We start from the raw sequence: 15,999 nt of genomic DNA on the forward strand, positions 1-15,999 counted from the left end.
TTGATGTTCATCAGAATTAATATAATGTTCGTTGTGGAAAATTTGCTTGGAGCCATTTAGGAAAACAGGCTTGACACAAAATTTCAAAATGTCTCATATATATTTTCTGCACTTTGGTGATTATGTCAGATATTTTTGAAAACAAGGTAAACAAAGAAGACTGTATATGAGATCATCCTTAAAGGATGATGTATATATGAGTGTGTATGTGAAGCGTATTGACCATGCTTTGTCTCACAGTAGGAGTAAAGGTCTAGAGGAGTAGTACTACAAGGCACTTTGCAACATTTTCCAGCACCTAAAATAGTTCTGTTGTCTCAAGGTGGAAGTGAGGGTCTAGAGGAGGAGTACCACAAGGCACTGGCCACTAATATTGTCCAGGAACTGCTCTATCAGAAACGTCAGAAAGAGGCTGCAACCAAAACATCTAGAGACACCAAGTCATCTGTTACATCCCACTCAGCAGGGAAGATTACCAACAGGATAAGTGTGAGTTTGGGGGATTGCTTTGAGCTACGAGGATTAATGCTAGATCTGCTTTGTCTTGTATTAAAACAACATTTAAGGCATCATCCTATTCCTCTTAAAACTAATCATCTTAAAATGTGTCTTGGTGATCCCAAACAGACTCTATCATATTAATAGGTCGGTATTTATATTGTTTCAAGTAAAAACTTAAGGTTGTGTCCATAGGTGTTTGGAAAAACTAATTGTTGATCTGAATGAACCACAAACAAAAACCTGCAAGAAAATGTTCTTACAGGACAAGAGGAAACCCTCGCTGGTCCGGAGGGCAACATCCCTTGGTATGAATCTGTTTGACGATATCAAAGAGGTTCCCGCAGAAGTAATGCATGATGTACCGGATCGTGTTGTGCAGCTGGTTCAGGAGATGCTGGGTCAAGGGTCCCAAGGGTCACCAACACACAGCCTTGACCTTGTGCCAACTACTGAGAAGAGTCACCGAGTTGTGCTCAATATTTGGGACTTAGCAGGTCAGGCAGTGTACTACACAACACACCAGGTAAATGTTTTTGCTTTCCAGGATGTATTTACATTGTTTGCTGAATATGATAGAAGAGATTTCCTGGCGTGTCATATTATTGACCCAGCTGGAAACTTTAACATTTACTTTTCTCTTTGAACTTTTGTGGGGTTTCAGTCTTTCTTTACATCTAGAAAGGGAGATATTTTTATGGATGTCAAATTCTTTATTAGATACAGCCAATTTGAATATATACTTTTACCCAGTAATGAGACATTTCTGTATCTCTATACACCGCCCCTGTCGTGTAGTGGTTAGATAATTTGAACAGATTGTGGAAGGTCACAGCTTCTGTCTCCAGTCGCATCAAACCAAAAGATGTTAAAATATGGTACTGATTGGTCCCTGCCTGGTGCTCGCCATTATTGTGGACAAGGACTGATCGGCTCTGTAGCAGTATGATGTTTCTGAGTGGGTTATTCATGCGTAACTGTGGCATGGTATCTCACTGACCTAGCACTATAAAACCAGCTTGAATCTGGGCTGGTGCAAGCAGTCACACGAGATGTCTTTGAAAGGCATTTTGGAAGTTGTATAGATGAAGGAAAACCAAGTTCTATGGATTGTCAACTTCTTTGTTGCACCCATTGCAATAAAGAAGTCGACTATCCACAGAACTTGGTTTTCCTTCATCCACACTGATGCACACCCTCACGTGAGTGAAATATTCTTAAGTATGATGTCAAGGACAATTTCGCCTCGCCTCGCCTCACCTCACCTCACCTCACCTCACCTCACCTCACCTCACCTCACCTCACCTCACCTCACCTCACCTCACCTCACCTCACTAAATAGCATGGATGGTTTTATCTAGAAAAGTATTGTTTTATTTTTGAGAGGCAGTTAGAAGTTGTTATAGATGACCCAAGATCTTTTATGGATAAGTCTTCTTTTAGTGTTTTACACACAAAGTTTAGGGGTCATTTCAGGTCCCTTCAATTGTCAGTTCACCTGATGAATGAAAGGATCTGAAATGACTCTGAAAGATTTTGCAAAAGATTCAAAAAAGATTTTATTCTTTAAAGGACCTGGTTATTGTTTTATTGTTTAGTGACCTGTTTACACAAGAGGAGCAATATTGTGGTGCATATGTGAAACAAAACACAAGATTACTGATGCTCCATTAAATTCTATACCGCTCCCGCTCCTCTAAAAGGGTTCCAGCACTCCTGTATTTAAAAACAGTAGCGCATACATACGTCCAATGCTGAAAAAATTATCTAGAGCATTGATGTATCATTATGGAAGATGGTATACAATAATTACTGGATTTGAAGGTAGCGAAGACAGATGGTGAAGATCGGAAAAAGATTCTGTTTGAAGGATTCAGCTTGTGTACAGGATACACTTCCATGAAAGTATTTTTAACTTGTGAGCTGTCAGTAGGCTTGTGATCTACATGGGTCACATGTTGACTGTCACTTCCAAGACAGGAGGTAGATTGGTGGTTCCACTTTTGCACTGGTCATCAGGTTTGGGTCAGGATTTAGAGAGTTGCATGCCTCAAATTATGATTTATTTCTGCTAATGTGTGATCATTTGTGGTATTTGGTATGACAGCCCATGATGATCCAGGCTAGAATAGGTCTTCTATAACCCATGTTTGTCGTAAGAGGCAACTAATGGGATCAGGTGGTCAGACTTGCTGACTTGCATGACACATGTCATGGGCTCCCAATTGCTTAGATCGATGTGATCATGTTGATCACTAGATTATCTGGTCGAGACCCAATTATTTACAGACCTATGCCATATAGCTGGCACACTGCTGAGTGCCATGTCAAATTGTGACTGTGTGTCCCAGTCCACCCATCTATGAATGGGGATCTCGTAAGGATGGAAAGACACATTGACTCGTGCGCCTAGCTGCTGCAAGAGTTGTATGATCCCGAGGGAGTTAAGCTTGATAATACGTAGTGCTTACTTCCTGTAATAGAGGGGGGAAAAAAAAAACAAAGCGCCTGTGAGCAGCCCAGCTGGAACTCATCACTGCATAAATAGATTATAATGAATGATACTGATATATTGTTTGTCCGCACTAGCAATCAACTTTCAACTGTTAAACTGTCCAGGTGTAATCTCGTTAGCACCAGACTTAATAACCATGTGGCTTTCCCTATATTTCTCCTTTGTTGGTGATGTTGCAGGTTTTCCTGACCGCCCGAGCCATCTATGTGATTGTGTTCAACTTGTGTGATGATCTCACTGACAAACACTTACCAGAGATGCAGGAAAAGGTAGAGTTGTCTCCCTTGAGCTGCGCTATGCAGTAGACACGTACTTGGGTTCCTGTGGCAACATCGCAGGAGTGTTCATCACAGGTGTTTTAGCTCACTGGACTGAGATGTACCATTAAATTATGCCATGACTTGATTTTATTACCACTGTCTTATGCTCAGAAACCACAATTGCCTGTGTTAGTTTACATCTATGGTTGTGTCTTAAGAGATGTTTGGCTATTTTTAATGGATTGTCTCTTGTATCAGACAACTCCTGTAACTGATTCTAGTGAGTGATGTCCAATTAATGATGTGAGAAACTTGAAGCCCAGGATGATCCTGATCCAGTCATATCACAGTAAGCATGTAACAGGATGACTGTCAATGTATTCCAGTTGCAGAGATTAATGCTCGTGATGTGAATCAATGGATTGTCTCATCCAGCTCAGTTATGTATCATACTGCTGGAATATTGCTGACATTAAACTACCAAACATAACAGATGTATTTCTGGCAGTGAAAGTCTTCCTTTTTCAGAATGACACAGAGGACAGTTTGTCCACTCTCGACTACATGGACTTCTGGCTGCGGTCAATACACGCCCATGCCGCGGAGAACATGCGCAGCAGCGTGGACAACACCAAGTTGTCCCCGCCCATCTTCATCGTGGGCACCCACCGAGACAGTCTGGCTCTGGACCATGATGCACAGATGGAAATGGTGAGATACTCAGGGTCACGCTACACATCTCTTAAATATTAATACATATCCTGCAGGTGTACACCTAGCTTAAGTATTGAGACAAACTGTAAGGGTTTGGAGTGAATGGACGAGTTCAGTTTTACGCCGCACTCCACAACATTCCAGCTATATGGCAGCAGTCTGTAAACAATCGAGTCTGTACCAGACAATCCAGTGATCAATAGCATAAGCATCAATCTGCACAGTTCGAAACTGATGACATGTTTCAACCATGTTTGTGAGCGTGACCACTTGATCCCGTTAGTTGCCTCTTACGACAAGCATAGTTGCCTTTTATGGCAAGCATGGGTTGCAGAAGGCCAATTCTAACCCGCACCTTCACGGGTCGTAAGGGTTCTGAAATATTGTGGCATCAGTGTTCATTGTGAATTAGGAATCACTTCAGTTCAAGTTTATATTTGTTCCCATGGTTGGCAAGTGCTTATTATTCCAAACTGGGAATGATGCCAGTGGTTTGCAACAGGTTGCTGAGAAGTTCAACCAGCTACGAGAGTTCCTGACAGGCAAGCCATACACGCAGCACATCGTGACACCATTCTTTGCTGTGGAAAATAATTCTTTGGGTGGAGAGGATGTGCAGGTTAGCTTTGCTTTGTTTGTACTTTGTGATTGATAAGTACACCAGGCATGGTTGGTATTCCACTGTATTGAGAGTATGTCTCTGCCTGTACTTTTGGTCACCATAGTGTCCATTTGAACAACAGCATCTTCATCTCTAAGCTACAGTTTATACTTCAACTTTGTCAGGTCACAGGAACTTTCTGAATGACCTTACATTGAAAAACAAACAGGATGAAAGCAGTTCTGGAGTTAAGTTTTATTTCACTTTAGTTTATATACTGATACAAAGTATGTATGTATAAATGTATGCTTAAAGACTGTATGCTTGTTAGGTCAGACTCTTGTGGCATTACTGACAGTATGGCCATGCAATATCGTTTAATGGAGGATTAGATAGTCTAGATACCTCTCATGGAAGTATATGTATTTTAATTGTCATTGTGACCCTCAGTTGCATTGACTTGCTCCAGATTGATAAGCTGCGTCAGCACATCGAGCGGATTGCTAGCCAGGAGTCGTACATGGGGGAGCAGATGCCCATCAAGTGGCTCAAATTTGAGCAGGACATCACAGAGAAGGCGGACACAGGCACACACTTCGCAACCACTGATCAGGTGAGCTATAGCAGATTCCTAGTGTAAAGTAACTTAGACTAGGATTAAGTGTAACAATAATGATGCGACTATGATTCAGTGTAAGACAGTTGATGAGATCGGGATTTAGCGTAACAGTATTGCTGTTGTCGCTGGTCAGCATGGTTCTTGTATACATTTGTGAACGAGCTACCATGACATGTTTGGAACATAGAACTCTGTCTGCAGCCTGAATTGTTTACTTGTCACAGATCACAGAGATGGCAAGTAATCATGGCGTCATGGACACGGAAGAGGTGAAGACTCTTCTGGAGTTCTACCATGACCTTGGCGTCATCATCCACTACGGCAATGCTGGCCAAGCCCACAATGTCCTCCGTAACACTGTCATCCTCAAACCTCAATGGCTGGTGGATATGTTCAGGAGGATCATTACAGCTCGGTCCAGCCATGATCAGGTAGTTTGGGGTAGTTAATGGGGTGGATATGTTAAGGAGGATCATCACAGCTGGGTCCAGTCATGATCAGGTAGTTTGGTTAATGGGGATGGGGTGAATCGGTAACCAAAATCTAATGTAATCACCAATATTAAGGATTTTTACCCCCTTTTATAGTTGCTTTTCTTTTTTGGTTTATCTGATTAATGTCATGCAATCGATTTTCGATCATCAGATGTGTTTATGTGGAACTGGGTGGTTATGGGGGTAGGTGTAACCAGGTGTTCTGCTATGTCCCAGTGGGACCTCCTGAGTGACAAGTGGGACCGCCTGGAGAAGCTGGGGATCCTGGAAGAGCCTCTTCTGGACATACTGTGGAGTGATGCCCTGGACCAGAAGCCCACGCTGCTGGCCCTCATGGACAAGTTTGACCTCATCTGCCACAGACTGCCGCCCCGTGGACAGGTAATCCCAACACCACCCACATCGGTTAATGAATCTCAGATCTCTGTGGTCCTTGGTTTGTGGTCCTCAACCTGCATCACCAGAATTTCCTCCCTACATGAAATCCTGCTGATCAATGTTGGAGTTGGTCTTCTGTAACCAGTACCTGTCGTTAGAGGGGACTAATAGGATCACATGGTCAGACTCACTGAGTTTGTTGACCCATGTCATTATATTCCAGCTTTGTAGATCGATGATCATCCTGTTGATTACTGGATTGTCTGGTCCAGATTGTTTACAGACTGCTGCCATGTAGCTGGAATATAGCAGTGTAATATTATACTCACTCGCTCGACGTGATACACTGGGATATAACTGAAATATTTGAAATATTGTTCAAAGTGATATTACGTCTAGTTCATTCAAACTCAGGAATATTCATGAGAACTAGCTTGTTATACTATGAAAGAGATGTGGCTCCTTCTTTGTTAAGTGTATGTATATCTGAAACAGCACAATTAGCAACCTGTGGGTTTCACCTACGGATTTTTCCCACATCATGCTACCATGCTGTTGACTGTCCTCTAACTCACATAGGACTCTATTGAAGACACATATCAGTAAACATCAGAGAAGTTTGTCAGCATGTTGAAGTATACAGATCTGTGCATGTGACACTCAGTGCTTTTTTAGAGGATCTGTTTTCCTGACAGAAGTGTATTGATGTATTGTAGACTCACCGTGAGGAGACACTCAGCTACTACGTCCCAATGCGTCTGGAGAAGCTGGATGATCAGCGCCACCTGTACACTCTCTCAGACAACACGGCAGTATTCTATCTTGACTTCAACAACTTTCTCCCAGGTATGTTCGTCATTCATAGTGTTTATCAAATCGTGGCAAATCAACACATTTCTTTATATCATTAATGCTGAAACCATGGTAACAGTATCATGACTGTTATAGATGGTCTGTTTTATCGGATCCTGACACGAGCCATCAGATGGTCCCAGGACAATGGGGGACGAGACCCCTATCTCTACAGTCGAATCGCCAAGTTCTTTCTGGATGATTCCCATGACTTTGTGCTGGAATTGGCGCCAAGAGCATACCACCGACTGAAGGTAGATGTTTGTTGGTGGTGGTCTGAGTATTTGAAATAATCAAAGATTGGTCGTAATGACTAAACGACCAAGCAATCTATCATGTTTTCTCATAATCAAACACAATTAATTTTTGAATGCTTGTTTGCATTAACAATGGTTTTCTCTAGGCCGGTTTTGTCTGTTACATTTCATAAGAGCTACAAGCTCATTCCAGGTCAGGATTGAATGAAAGACTCCGGGAAATTTATGTTCCTAACATACTAGTCTTCGTTTAAAGATGTGAAATTTCTAAAATGCGTTTTGTGCAATTTAAAAAATTCTTGAAAGATCTACCGGTTTTTGCTTTATGGTATTGTACATGAACATAATCAGGAAAATATTTATTAATTATGCTAACCAATTAGTTTTTGATGATTGTTCAGTTGCAATGAACCAATCATCCATTGTAAGACATTAACAAATTCCCAACACTTGTCTCCATAGCAGACCATGGGTTAAAGGTAGTTGTTAAAGTATATGTAGATGAGATATTTTATATTGAAGGTACTTGCCAACCACACAATATCTGATGGCTCCCAGACTGTGGAATGTTTACACAATTTAAATGGAAATAGTGTTTTACTTTAGTCAGAGAATTTTTTTTCCCACTTGTACATATTTTTCTGCTTCAGGTTGTCATCGTGGGCATCTCTGACTCAATCTACACCAACCCCGGCTACAACCCCCTCTCTGCAGCTTGTGCCAAGGTTAATATATGCCTCAGTTCTGTGATATGTTTAATGCACAGTAGTTCATATACAAACTGATGGTTGCTTTCAAGGTCCATGTGGAGATGATTAGGAAAGTGAGTCATGATTGTCTCCCCTTGTATATAAAACATTGAATCCTGATCAGTTGTGTCTTGCTGTTCATAGGTACGAAACTTTCTTGAGTCAACAATGACAGACCTGCGACAGCTGTGGATGAAGAGGATTGCCTACAAGATGTGTCTGCGATGTACATGTGACAAAGTGTGTGAGCGACATAGTCTGGCTGGGTGTACACAGGAGTCGTGTGTCCACTTCCTGGACCTAGACGAATGTCTCACCACCAAGGTAGGGTCACACTTTTTCGTTTAATACCACAACTGGCAATATTTCAGCTGTATGAATTCAGCCTGTGAAACAGATGAAAAGTCCAAAATCAAAGGAATACTAAGGATCAAAGTATCTGACAATGTTATCTAGCATTTTGGATAAAACAAAAATATGAGTAACAAAATACTGGCAACAAGGATAACTTGAACTGGTGCAGAGAAAGTGTTCATGAGATGTAGGCAGTGAACAAACCTATATGGTTTTGAAAGGAAGAGATGTAGGCTAGTGCATGGTGATAAAATTGGTTCCGCTTGTAGCTGCACACACCGTGCTCATTAGGCCCTTGTGCTTCACCCATGGTACTACACTTGATCACGGACAACCTGGGGCCCCTTCGCTCACAGTGGACTGTACTCTTTCATGCTAACACAGGTCAATTGTCACTATAATGTCAGATCAGTGCTCAACTTGTCCTTGTTTGCCAATAACATGTTTCAATCTTTTTGTCAAGGAAATACAACATTGAAAACAGTTGAGGAAGAAATATTACCATGGTTCCCATCTGAGACATCATTCTGAGAAATTTAAAGTGGAATCAGAATTTATCAAAATTCTGTGAAGAAATCAGATCTGAACTTTTCAACATGTAATAATACTTCTTTGAAAGGCATTTTAGAAGTTGTATGGATGAAGGAAAACCAAGTTCTGTGGATAGTCAACTTCTTTACTGCAATGAGAGACATTTTGAGGGCAGGTACTAACATTGTTATCAAGCAAGTGAAACAATTTGAAACATGGAGAATATATACATACTGCTTACTGAGTATATACAATTAACAAATACACTGGATACTCAATTGATGAGTTGATGTAAATTGCAATAAAGAAGCTGACTATCCATAGAACTTTGTTTTCCTTCATGGACAATGCTGATTGAGGATGATGGTTTTGAGTGTATCTGTATTATGTGTAACATGATCCTTCCTGGTTTCAGGTTGTTTGCTGTGAACACAGACGGGTGAAAACTGCTGACATCAGGAAATGGTTTCCTCAACCAAAAATAGGTAAATGTCTGGTGTTTTTTTACTTGAATATGTGCTTATGTGCTACTCATTACGAATCAATCATGATCCAACTAAAGTGTGCTAAAGTTGGATGGTGGTCTTAGAGTTTAGTTGTTGGAGTACAAAATATCAGGCCTTCATTTCTCAAAAAAACTTGCTCAAATTTCAAATGAAAAAGGCCAAACACTCTACTATTTTTTAGTTTATTATCAATTTCAGTACATTCTGGGAAATGTATTCTCTCAAGTTTGAGTTTCCATTCAAAAACTCGGTCTGTAGACACCAGTAAATGTGAATCTATTCTGCATGGACAGATATAGTTTGAAACTTAAAATCGGGTCTTTCCAAAAGGACATTCCATATTTTTTAAAAAGTTGCAACAATGACATCTTTATGAGACTATGACCTCTCTATTGCACAGATATGCCAGAACCGATACTGCCTCGACTGTCGTTAGAGAACACAGGTGGCAACATTGAGAAGAACATCCCCAACCTGCCGTCGTGGATGAAGGGAGCGGCAAAGCTGCTCAACAGTGGATCTGATGACCAGGACTGGGCAGCACTGGCGAAACTCATGGGTAGGTCGGACTGGGCAGCACTGGCTAAACTCATGGGTAGGTAGGTCGGACTTGGCAGCACTGGCTAAACTCATAGGTAGGTAGGTCGGACTTGGCACAGGGATCAAGGCCACCAAAAGCCATTGGGAAGGTTAAAAGTGGCTGTCCTGGGGTGTGTTCAGAACCGCGAGCACTTGCATTTCGTCTTATACAATGCTTCTTGGCTATTCCTTGCCCATTCATCAGGTGGATGCTAACTAATGATTATGGGCATTTTTCTAGTAAACATGATTGCCATCTTTGTTCGCTTTGCAAGGCAGCTGTGATGATGTTTCGCGGACACAGGCATTCAGGAATGAGCGCTCACGATTCTGAACATGCCTCTGGTCTTGTGCAGCCACCCTTGCCATTCTGTTGTGAGACCATGTAATTTCAGATTTTCCAACCAATCTTTAAGGCATTGTGAAACATTCTCTCATTTGCTGAACATCCTTCCATATATACATATTTTAGGAGCTAAATGACTAAGATTTCCTTGTTGTACAGATATCCCAGCAAAAAAAAAAAAAAAAAACAGAGGTAAAATTAGATGAAAAGGTCATGTTTTCATAAATGTTTTTGTCCACTGTCACCTCTTCAAGGCCATTTCTATGTAGTATTCAGGAGTCAGGGAATGAAATTCCTGCTGGTTGGGTGGGTTTTTTTCCCTTCGGTTGACATTTATGAGTGATTCAATCTTTCACAGCGAGGCAGAAACCACATCAAGATCAACAAAATATTTTTATACTAATTGCACTGGTATTTTTGTCATGGTAAGTAGTGTTAAACAAGCAAGGTGAATGTTTAGTCATATGGCTCTGAGTGAGCATCGTATTGCCAATACTTTAACTGAAAACATTACATATGGGTTTGCTATGTGACAACAGAATTGAATGTTCTGAAGATCACAATGTTTATTTATCCTGCAGGTTACAAACAGGCTCGGATTGACCAGATCAATGAGGACTTGAACCCAGCCCTTGCTCTGCTGACGGACTGGGTGTTGACCAGTGGGAACACCTCTCTTTCTGTTGACCTCATGATGGTGTTCCTGGAACAGATCAAGCGAGATGACATAGTAGACGTCATCCAGAAGGCCAAAGGTATGTGTTGGGTAGCATGATTCAGTCAGTCTCCAGCACCATGATTTGTTTGGATAGACTGTTACTGATGACCAGAGCAGGTTTAAGAAAAAACTGGTCTTGAAACGACAGTTTTTGTTTAATTCACATCTCAATTCTGTAACCTGACAAAAGCTTGCCAATGAAGGTTATGGGGTAGAATAGGCCTTCAGCAACCCTTGTCAAGGCAACTAACAGGATCAGATGGTTGATCACTGGATTATCTGGTCTAGACTCAATTATTTACAGAACGCCACCATATAGCTGAAACATTGCTGAGTGCAGCATAAAACTCAACTCACTCTGAATGAAACAAATAAGAGAACACATAAAGTACAAGTGTTCATCTTTCTGACCTGATTAACAAGACTGTTTAATTGTGATTAACACAACAAACAAACAAAAAATGCTCAAGGTTATCAACCTAAGATTAGATAATAGAACACTGAAGTGAATTGTTTCCCTCAGTTGCTGAACTATGTAGTGCAAGAACTGACCCTAACATGTGAAGGTGAACTACAGAGTCTGTATGTTTGTACTAGAGAGTGAGTCCGACATGCCTCAGATCTTCCTGAGCTACCAGTGGGATTCCCAAGATGATGTCCAGACTCTCCGAGCACGCCTGGAGAGGTCGGGATTCACCTGCTGGATGGACATTGGCCAGATGGGTGGAGGAGATCAGCTCAACCTCAAGATAGATGAGGGCATTCGAAACTGTGTGGTCAGTTGCTCACATCTAGGGAAAACAGTTGCAAAATCATTTCCCCCCATCAGTGTGTTTTCACCATTGTAAAAATTCCCTCTCGTGCACTCACTGAATGGGACATGCAGCTGGCTTGAAGGTGCCAGGATCCAGCCCACCAATGTATATAGTACATAACCCTGTGCACTTAACAGAATCCACAAATTCATTGTCCAAGTTTATTGCATGTTTATTGCCAAAGGACAGAAACTAGGTGTCCCAATCCATGGAGCTGTGAATGGGTACCTCTTAAGGGTGGTGCACCAAGAGATGTATGATCCCCAGGGAGTGGAGATTCACAATATGATGTGCCGCTGAAATTGTTACACCCTTGATCAAAGGATGTCAAAGTGCCTTTGAGCAGCCAAGCTGAAAGCTGTATGAATAGTGAAAATTTAATCCTGAATTCAGGGTACCCCTTACTGGTATTACTTAATATAGCCATTAAAAAGTAACATGTGAATGAGTGGTTCTAGTGGCCAAGCAGGGTTATTTGTGAATGAAAGCCATAATCATATAGATGGTCTGTACCAGTGTACAGCAATCATATTATACCATACATACTCTGACTTCTGCCACAGTTGTTCATTTCCTGCATCACACCCAAGTATGTGGTGTCCCACCACTGTAACCGTGAACTGGCCTTGGCAGACATTTTGAAGAAGCCCATCATCCCCGTCATGTTCGAGTCCGTCATGTGGCCGCCGCCAGGGGGCATGTCCGTCATCCTCTCTCAGCTTGTCTACATCAACATGAAAGGTAGTACAAATGTTTTAAATAGCATAGTGGGATGTCAAATCCAGACAAATCCCATCAAAATTGTTTTTATACCCCGCAACACATTTTGCTGGGGGTATGAAAATGCACCCAGTCTGTCTGTGCACATTTATCTTTTTCGGAGCAGAACTGTAAAAGTGTTCTTATATTTCTTCACCAAACGTGACACAGAGTGGTGTACTAGTGCCTTTTGATAAAATATTTTTGGTGTTTCCATGGCAACAAGTGTGACTTAGTCATCAATATCCCCCGCATTACCTCTAATTTCAGTCTGTCTTCTTGTTAGTTTATCATTAAAGCTTGCTTTATGAACCAGACTCTCACAATTACGGACTGAAATAACAATCAACTTGCCATGAGAACAGTGCTTTGTAATCTGGATATAGGTGACTTAAAAAAAAGGGTCTGTTGAATAAATATTTCTCTTAAATATTGTATGTTTATAGAATTAATTAATTAAGGTGACAAAATTAAATTCATAGTTATGGCATATCGACCAGCAGAACTGATTTGTCACTGAGTGACAGAAAGGGAGGTAATAGCTGTGCTGCGCCATAGCTGTGTCTATGGCAACAGACAAAAGTTGACTTATAAGAACTGCTGTATTATCTGGATGAATGAAACAGACAGATTCCACTGTAGTTACATTTTTTGTATATATATGCCATAATTTTTTATGAAATAGCAGTCAAAGTAATAATTCTTCCACGTTGATTGATATGAGAAATATATTACCGCATAGACTATGCTGGAAATAGCAATATGCAGAGAGGCACTTAGCCTTTAGTACTGGAAATACAATGAAAAAGTCATCTTGTCTGGTAATGTCCCATCTAAAATGAAACAGATGGAATATTGCATAATGCTGTTGCAGGAATAGACAGTTTCTCCAAAATATAATTGTTTACCAATGTCAACAATAGCTGAGCAAGTGTGCAGCTGTGCCCTGTATGTTTTGTACTTTAAGTAACTCCTTGTAACAACCAGCACTACAACAAGCTGCGCCATATGTATTTGTCTTGATTCTGTATAACAGACTGGGGTTAAATGACGCCAAGTAAAGAAAGACAGATCTTCAACTTGTCTAACAGCATTAAGTGCAATTTAAGAGTGAGTGAGTTTAGTTTTACGCCGTACTCAGCAATATTACAGCTATATGGCAACGGTCTTTAAATAATCAAGTCTTGACCAGACAATCCAGTGAGCAACAACATGAGCATCGATCTGCGCAATTGGGAACCGATAACATGTGTCAAGAAGTCAGTGAGCCTGACCACCCGATCCAGTTAGTCGCCTTTTATGGCAAGCATGGGTTGAGGAAGGCCTATTCTAACCCGGGACCTTCACGGGTCGCAATTTAAGAACTCATGACGTTCTGAAACCATTAAGAAGAGGGTCATGGCTTGACGGTTGGCATTTTTTACTGAGTAAAATTGGGGTGTTGAAATCTTTAAACCAGAACTTACTTATGTTATTTTTTTTTCTCTCTCTCTCTCTCTAACACCTTGATGTAACTTCAACACTAAGACAACATGCAGAATAACCTTTCAATAATCTTGCAGGTATCGGAGGTCACGGGGGCAGTGGGATACATGCTGACCTCCAGGACAAACACAATGAGATCGTGAACCGGATCCTCCTGCACACCATGCCTGCTATCCAGCCTTGCATTGACTCCGCCGTCACTGTCACCGACATCAGCAAACAACAGGAACTAGGTAACGAGAGCCTGTACGACACCAGTCTCAGTTCCCTGACAGAACCAGACATCCCCCTGCTCCAAGAGGTGTACCACAACCCCCCCAGCCCACATCGCAATGCAGTCATTGCACCTCAGCCAGAGCCTGCACAGCAACCAGCAGCAGCAACAGGGACCGTTGAGCAGGTTCATGTGACCAAGTGTGCAGTGTGTATCATATTGTAGCGCACAGAAACTGTCACAGCTTCAGAGGTCTTCACTATATAGTGCTTTAAGTCTGCAAGTCACTCTGGCCTTGACAACAGTCAATGAAACGGATGTGACAGGGTTTATATCATGTGTTACAACCAAGCAGACTATTGCTGGACATTCTATGGTTTCATGGGGTATCTGTGTCAACATTAAAGCAGGACTGGCAGTGATTGTGAATATGGATGACTGTCACATGGTGTATATATCAATCTGAGGACCAGGATTGCCAGTATTTCATTCCAGTTGCTTTCCCACCAGATAAAAGGAACCACAGGAAAGCAAGAATTAACATTTTAGGTAGAATAAGTTATCTTCATGTAATCCTTCCTTGAACCTAGTGAGTTTAGTTTACACCACACTCGGCAGTATTCCAGCTACATGACGGCGGTCATAATCAAGTCAGAATCAGACATTCCAGTGATCAACAGCTTGAGCATGCAATGCACAATTTGGAGCCAATGACAAACATGAAGATCAGTTCTGACCTAGAGGAGTACCCTGTGTTGTGTGAATAGGCCGAATGCATTTAGAGACTTTCAGCCCTACTTAATAGGGGATACATCATAGATAATACCGCCATCAAGGTCTTCAACTCTACTGGGTCATTGGTACTGATGTGGACATTGGTGCCATCAAGGTATTCAGAGCTACCAGACAAGAAAAACAAGTTTGTAGCTTTGAGATGTGTCTGAGGAACAAGTTCTTGTGATACTTGGATGTACTCAATCAACCCAAATGACTGAAACAACACTTATGTGACATTTGTTTAAGGGCACTGTGTGATATGTATTAGGTGTCCTAACTTGAGTGATGATGCATGTAAGATAAATGATGAAGAGGGCATGAAGTAGCTATCTGCAAGACAACAGTGATAATCTAGGTCAGGAAAATATTTTTTACTTTGTGTGAGATGTGAAAAACAAGATTTAGTTTAACTGTCCAGCACTGCTGATGAGAGAAATTATCCACATGTTGCTATGCAGATGGGTTGCTTGGCAATACGTGCTACCCGGTAACCACCCCTTGCAGTGTAGAAGTCAGTGGGTATTTTCCTCAATGAGTTACCAGGTTTCCTGATAATATGCTAGGTCTAGGGGTGTAGCCACCAGTGCTTGTGGACTTAAGTGGTAGATGAGACCAATATTGCATCAGGATTACCACATTTGGTCACTGGTGCCTAGCTATCTAAGGTGCCGAAATGTGCTGTGCACATTCAGCTTCGGTTTGTTTGCACTATCACAGTACTTGTGGGCTTCAGTGAAAAAGCCGCACCTTCACATCATTCAAGTATGACTGAAGCTATGTCCGTCCTAATTCAGAAGCATCATCTGAATAACCCTTAGATATTCTGGTGGTAGGGAACATGATTCTTGTTTCTGATCCATTGTTGAGTTGCTGCACTTGTTACCATGGTTACACATAGGAACGTTAGAGAAAATGGTGCTGGGTCAGTCATACACTGCATGTACCTATCACCAGTCAGTCAGCAAGTGATTTATGTTC

At 41.4% G+C, this 15,999-nt stretch overlaps 1 protein-coding gene across 1 annotated transcript in view; it reads left to right on the plus strand.

Annotated features, from left to right (window-relative positions):
- LOC137291448 (uncharacterized) overlaps positions 1-15,106 on the plus strand; it is a 46,257-nt gene extending 31,151 nt beyond the window's left edge. Inside the window, exons 5-22 of the mRNA XM_067822796.1 lie at positions 323-489; positions 764-1,024; positions 3,193-3,282; positions 3,802-3,984; positions 4,490-4,606; positions 5,058-5,201; positions 5,432-5,638; positions 5,918-6,082; positions 6,796-6,925; positions 7,028-7,185; positions 7,839-7,913; positions 8,082-8,261; positions 9,238-9,307; positions 9,729-9,887; positions 10,835-11,008; positions 11,569-11,747; positions 12,350-12,527; positions 14,108-15,106. Coding sequence (XP_067678897.1) covers positions 323-489; positions 764-1,024; positions 3,193-3,282; positions 3,802-3,984; positions 4,490-4,606; positions 5,058-5,201; positions 5,432-5,638; positions 5,918-6,082; positions 6,796-6,925; positions 7,028-7,185; positions 7,839-7,913; positions 8,082-8,261; positions 9,238-9,307; positions 9,729-9,887; positions 10,835-11,008; positions 11,569-11,747; positions 12,350-12,527; positions 14,108-14,469 — 2,999 coding nt within the window. The 3' untranslated portion in view covers positions 14,470-15,106. The remainder of the gene's footprint in view (positions 1-322; positions 490-763; positions 1,025-3,192; positions 3,283-3,801; positions 3,985-4,489; positions 4,607-5,057; positions 5,202-5,431; positions 5,639-5,917; positions 6,083-6,795; positions 6,926-7,027; positions 7,186-7,838; positions 7,914-8,081; positions 8,262-9,237; positions 9,308-9,728; positions 9,888-10,834; positions 11,009-11,568; positions 11,748-12,349; positions 12,528-14,107) is intronic.
- Positions 15,107-15,999: the final 893 nt, after the last annotated feature.

Source organism: Haliotis asinina, chromosome 7 (assembly GCF_037392515.1).
Source record: "Haliotis asinina isolate JCU_RB_2024 chromosome 7, JCU_Hal_asi_v2, whole genome shotgun sequence".
NCBI lineage: Eukaryota > Metazoa > Mollusca > Gastropoda > Lepetellida > Haliotidae > Haliotis > Haliotis asinina.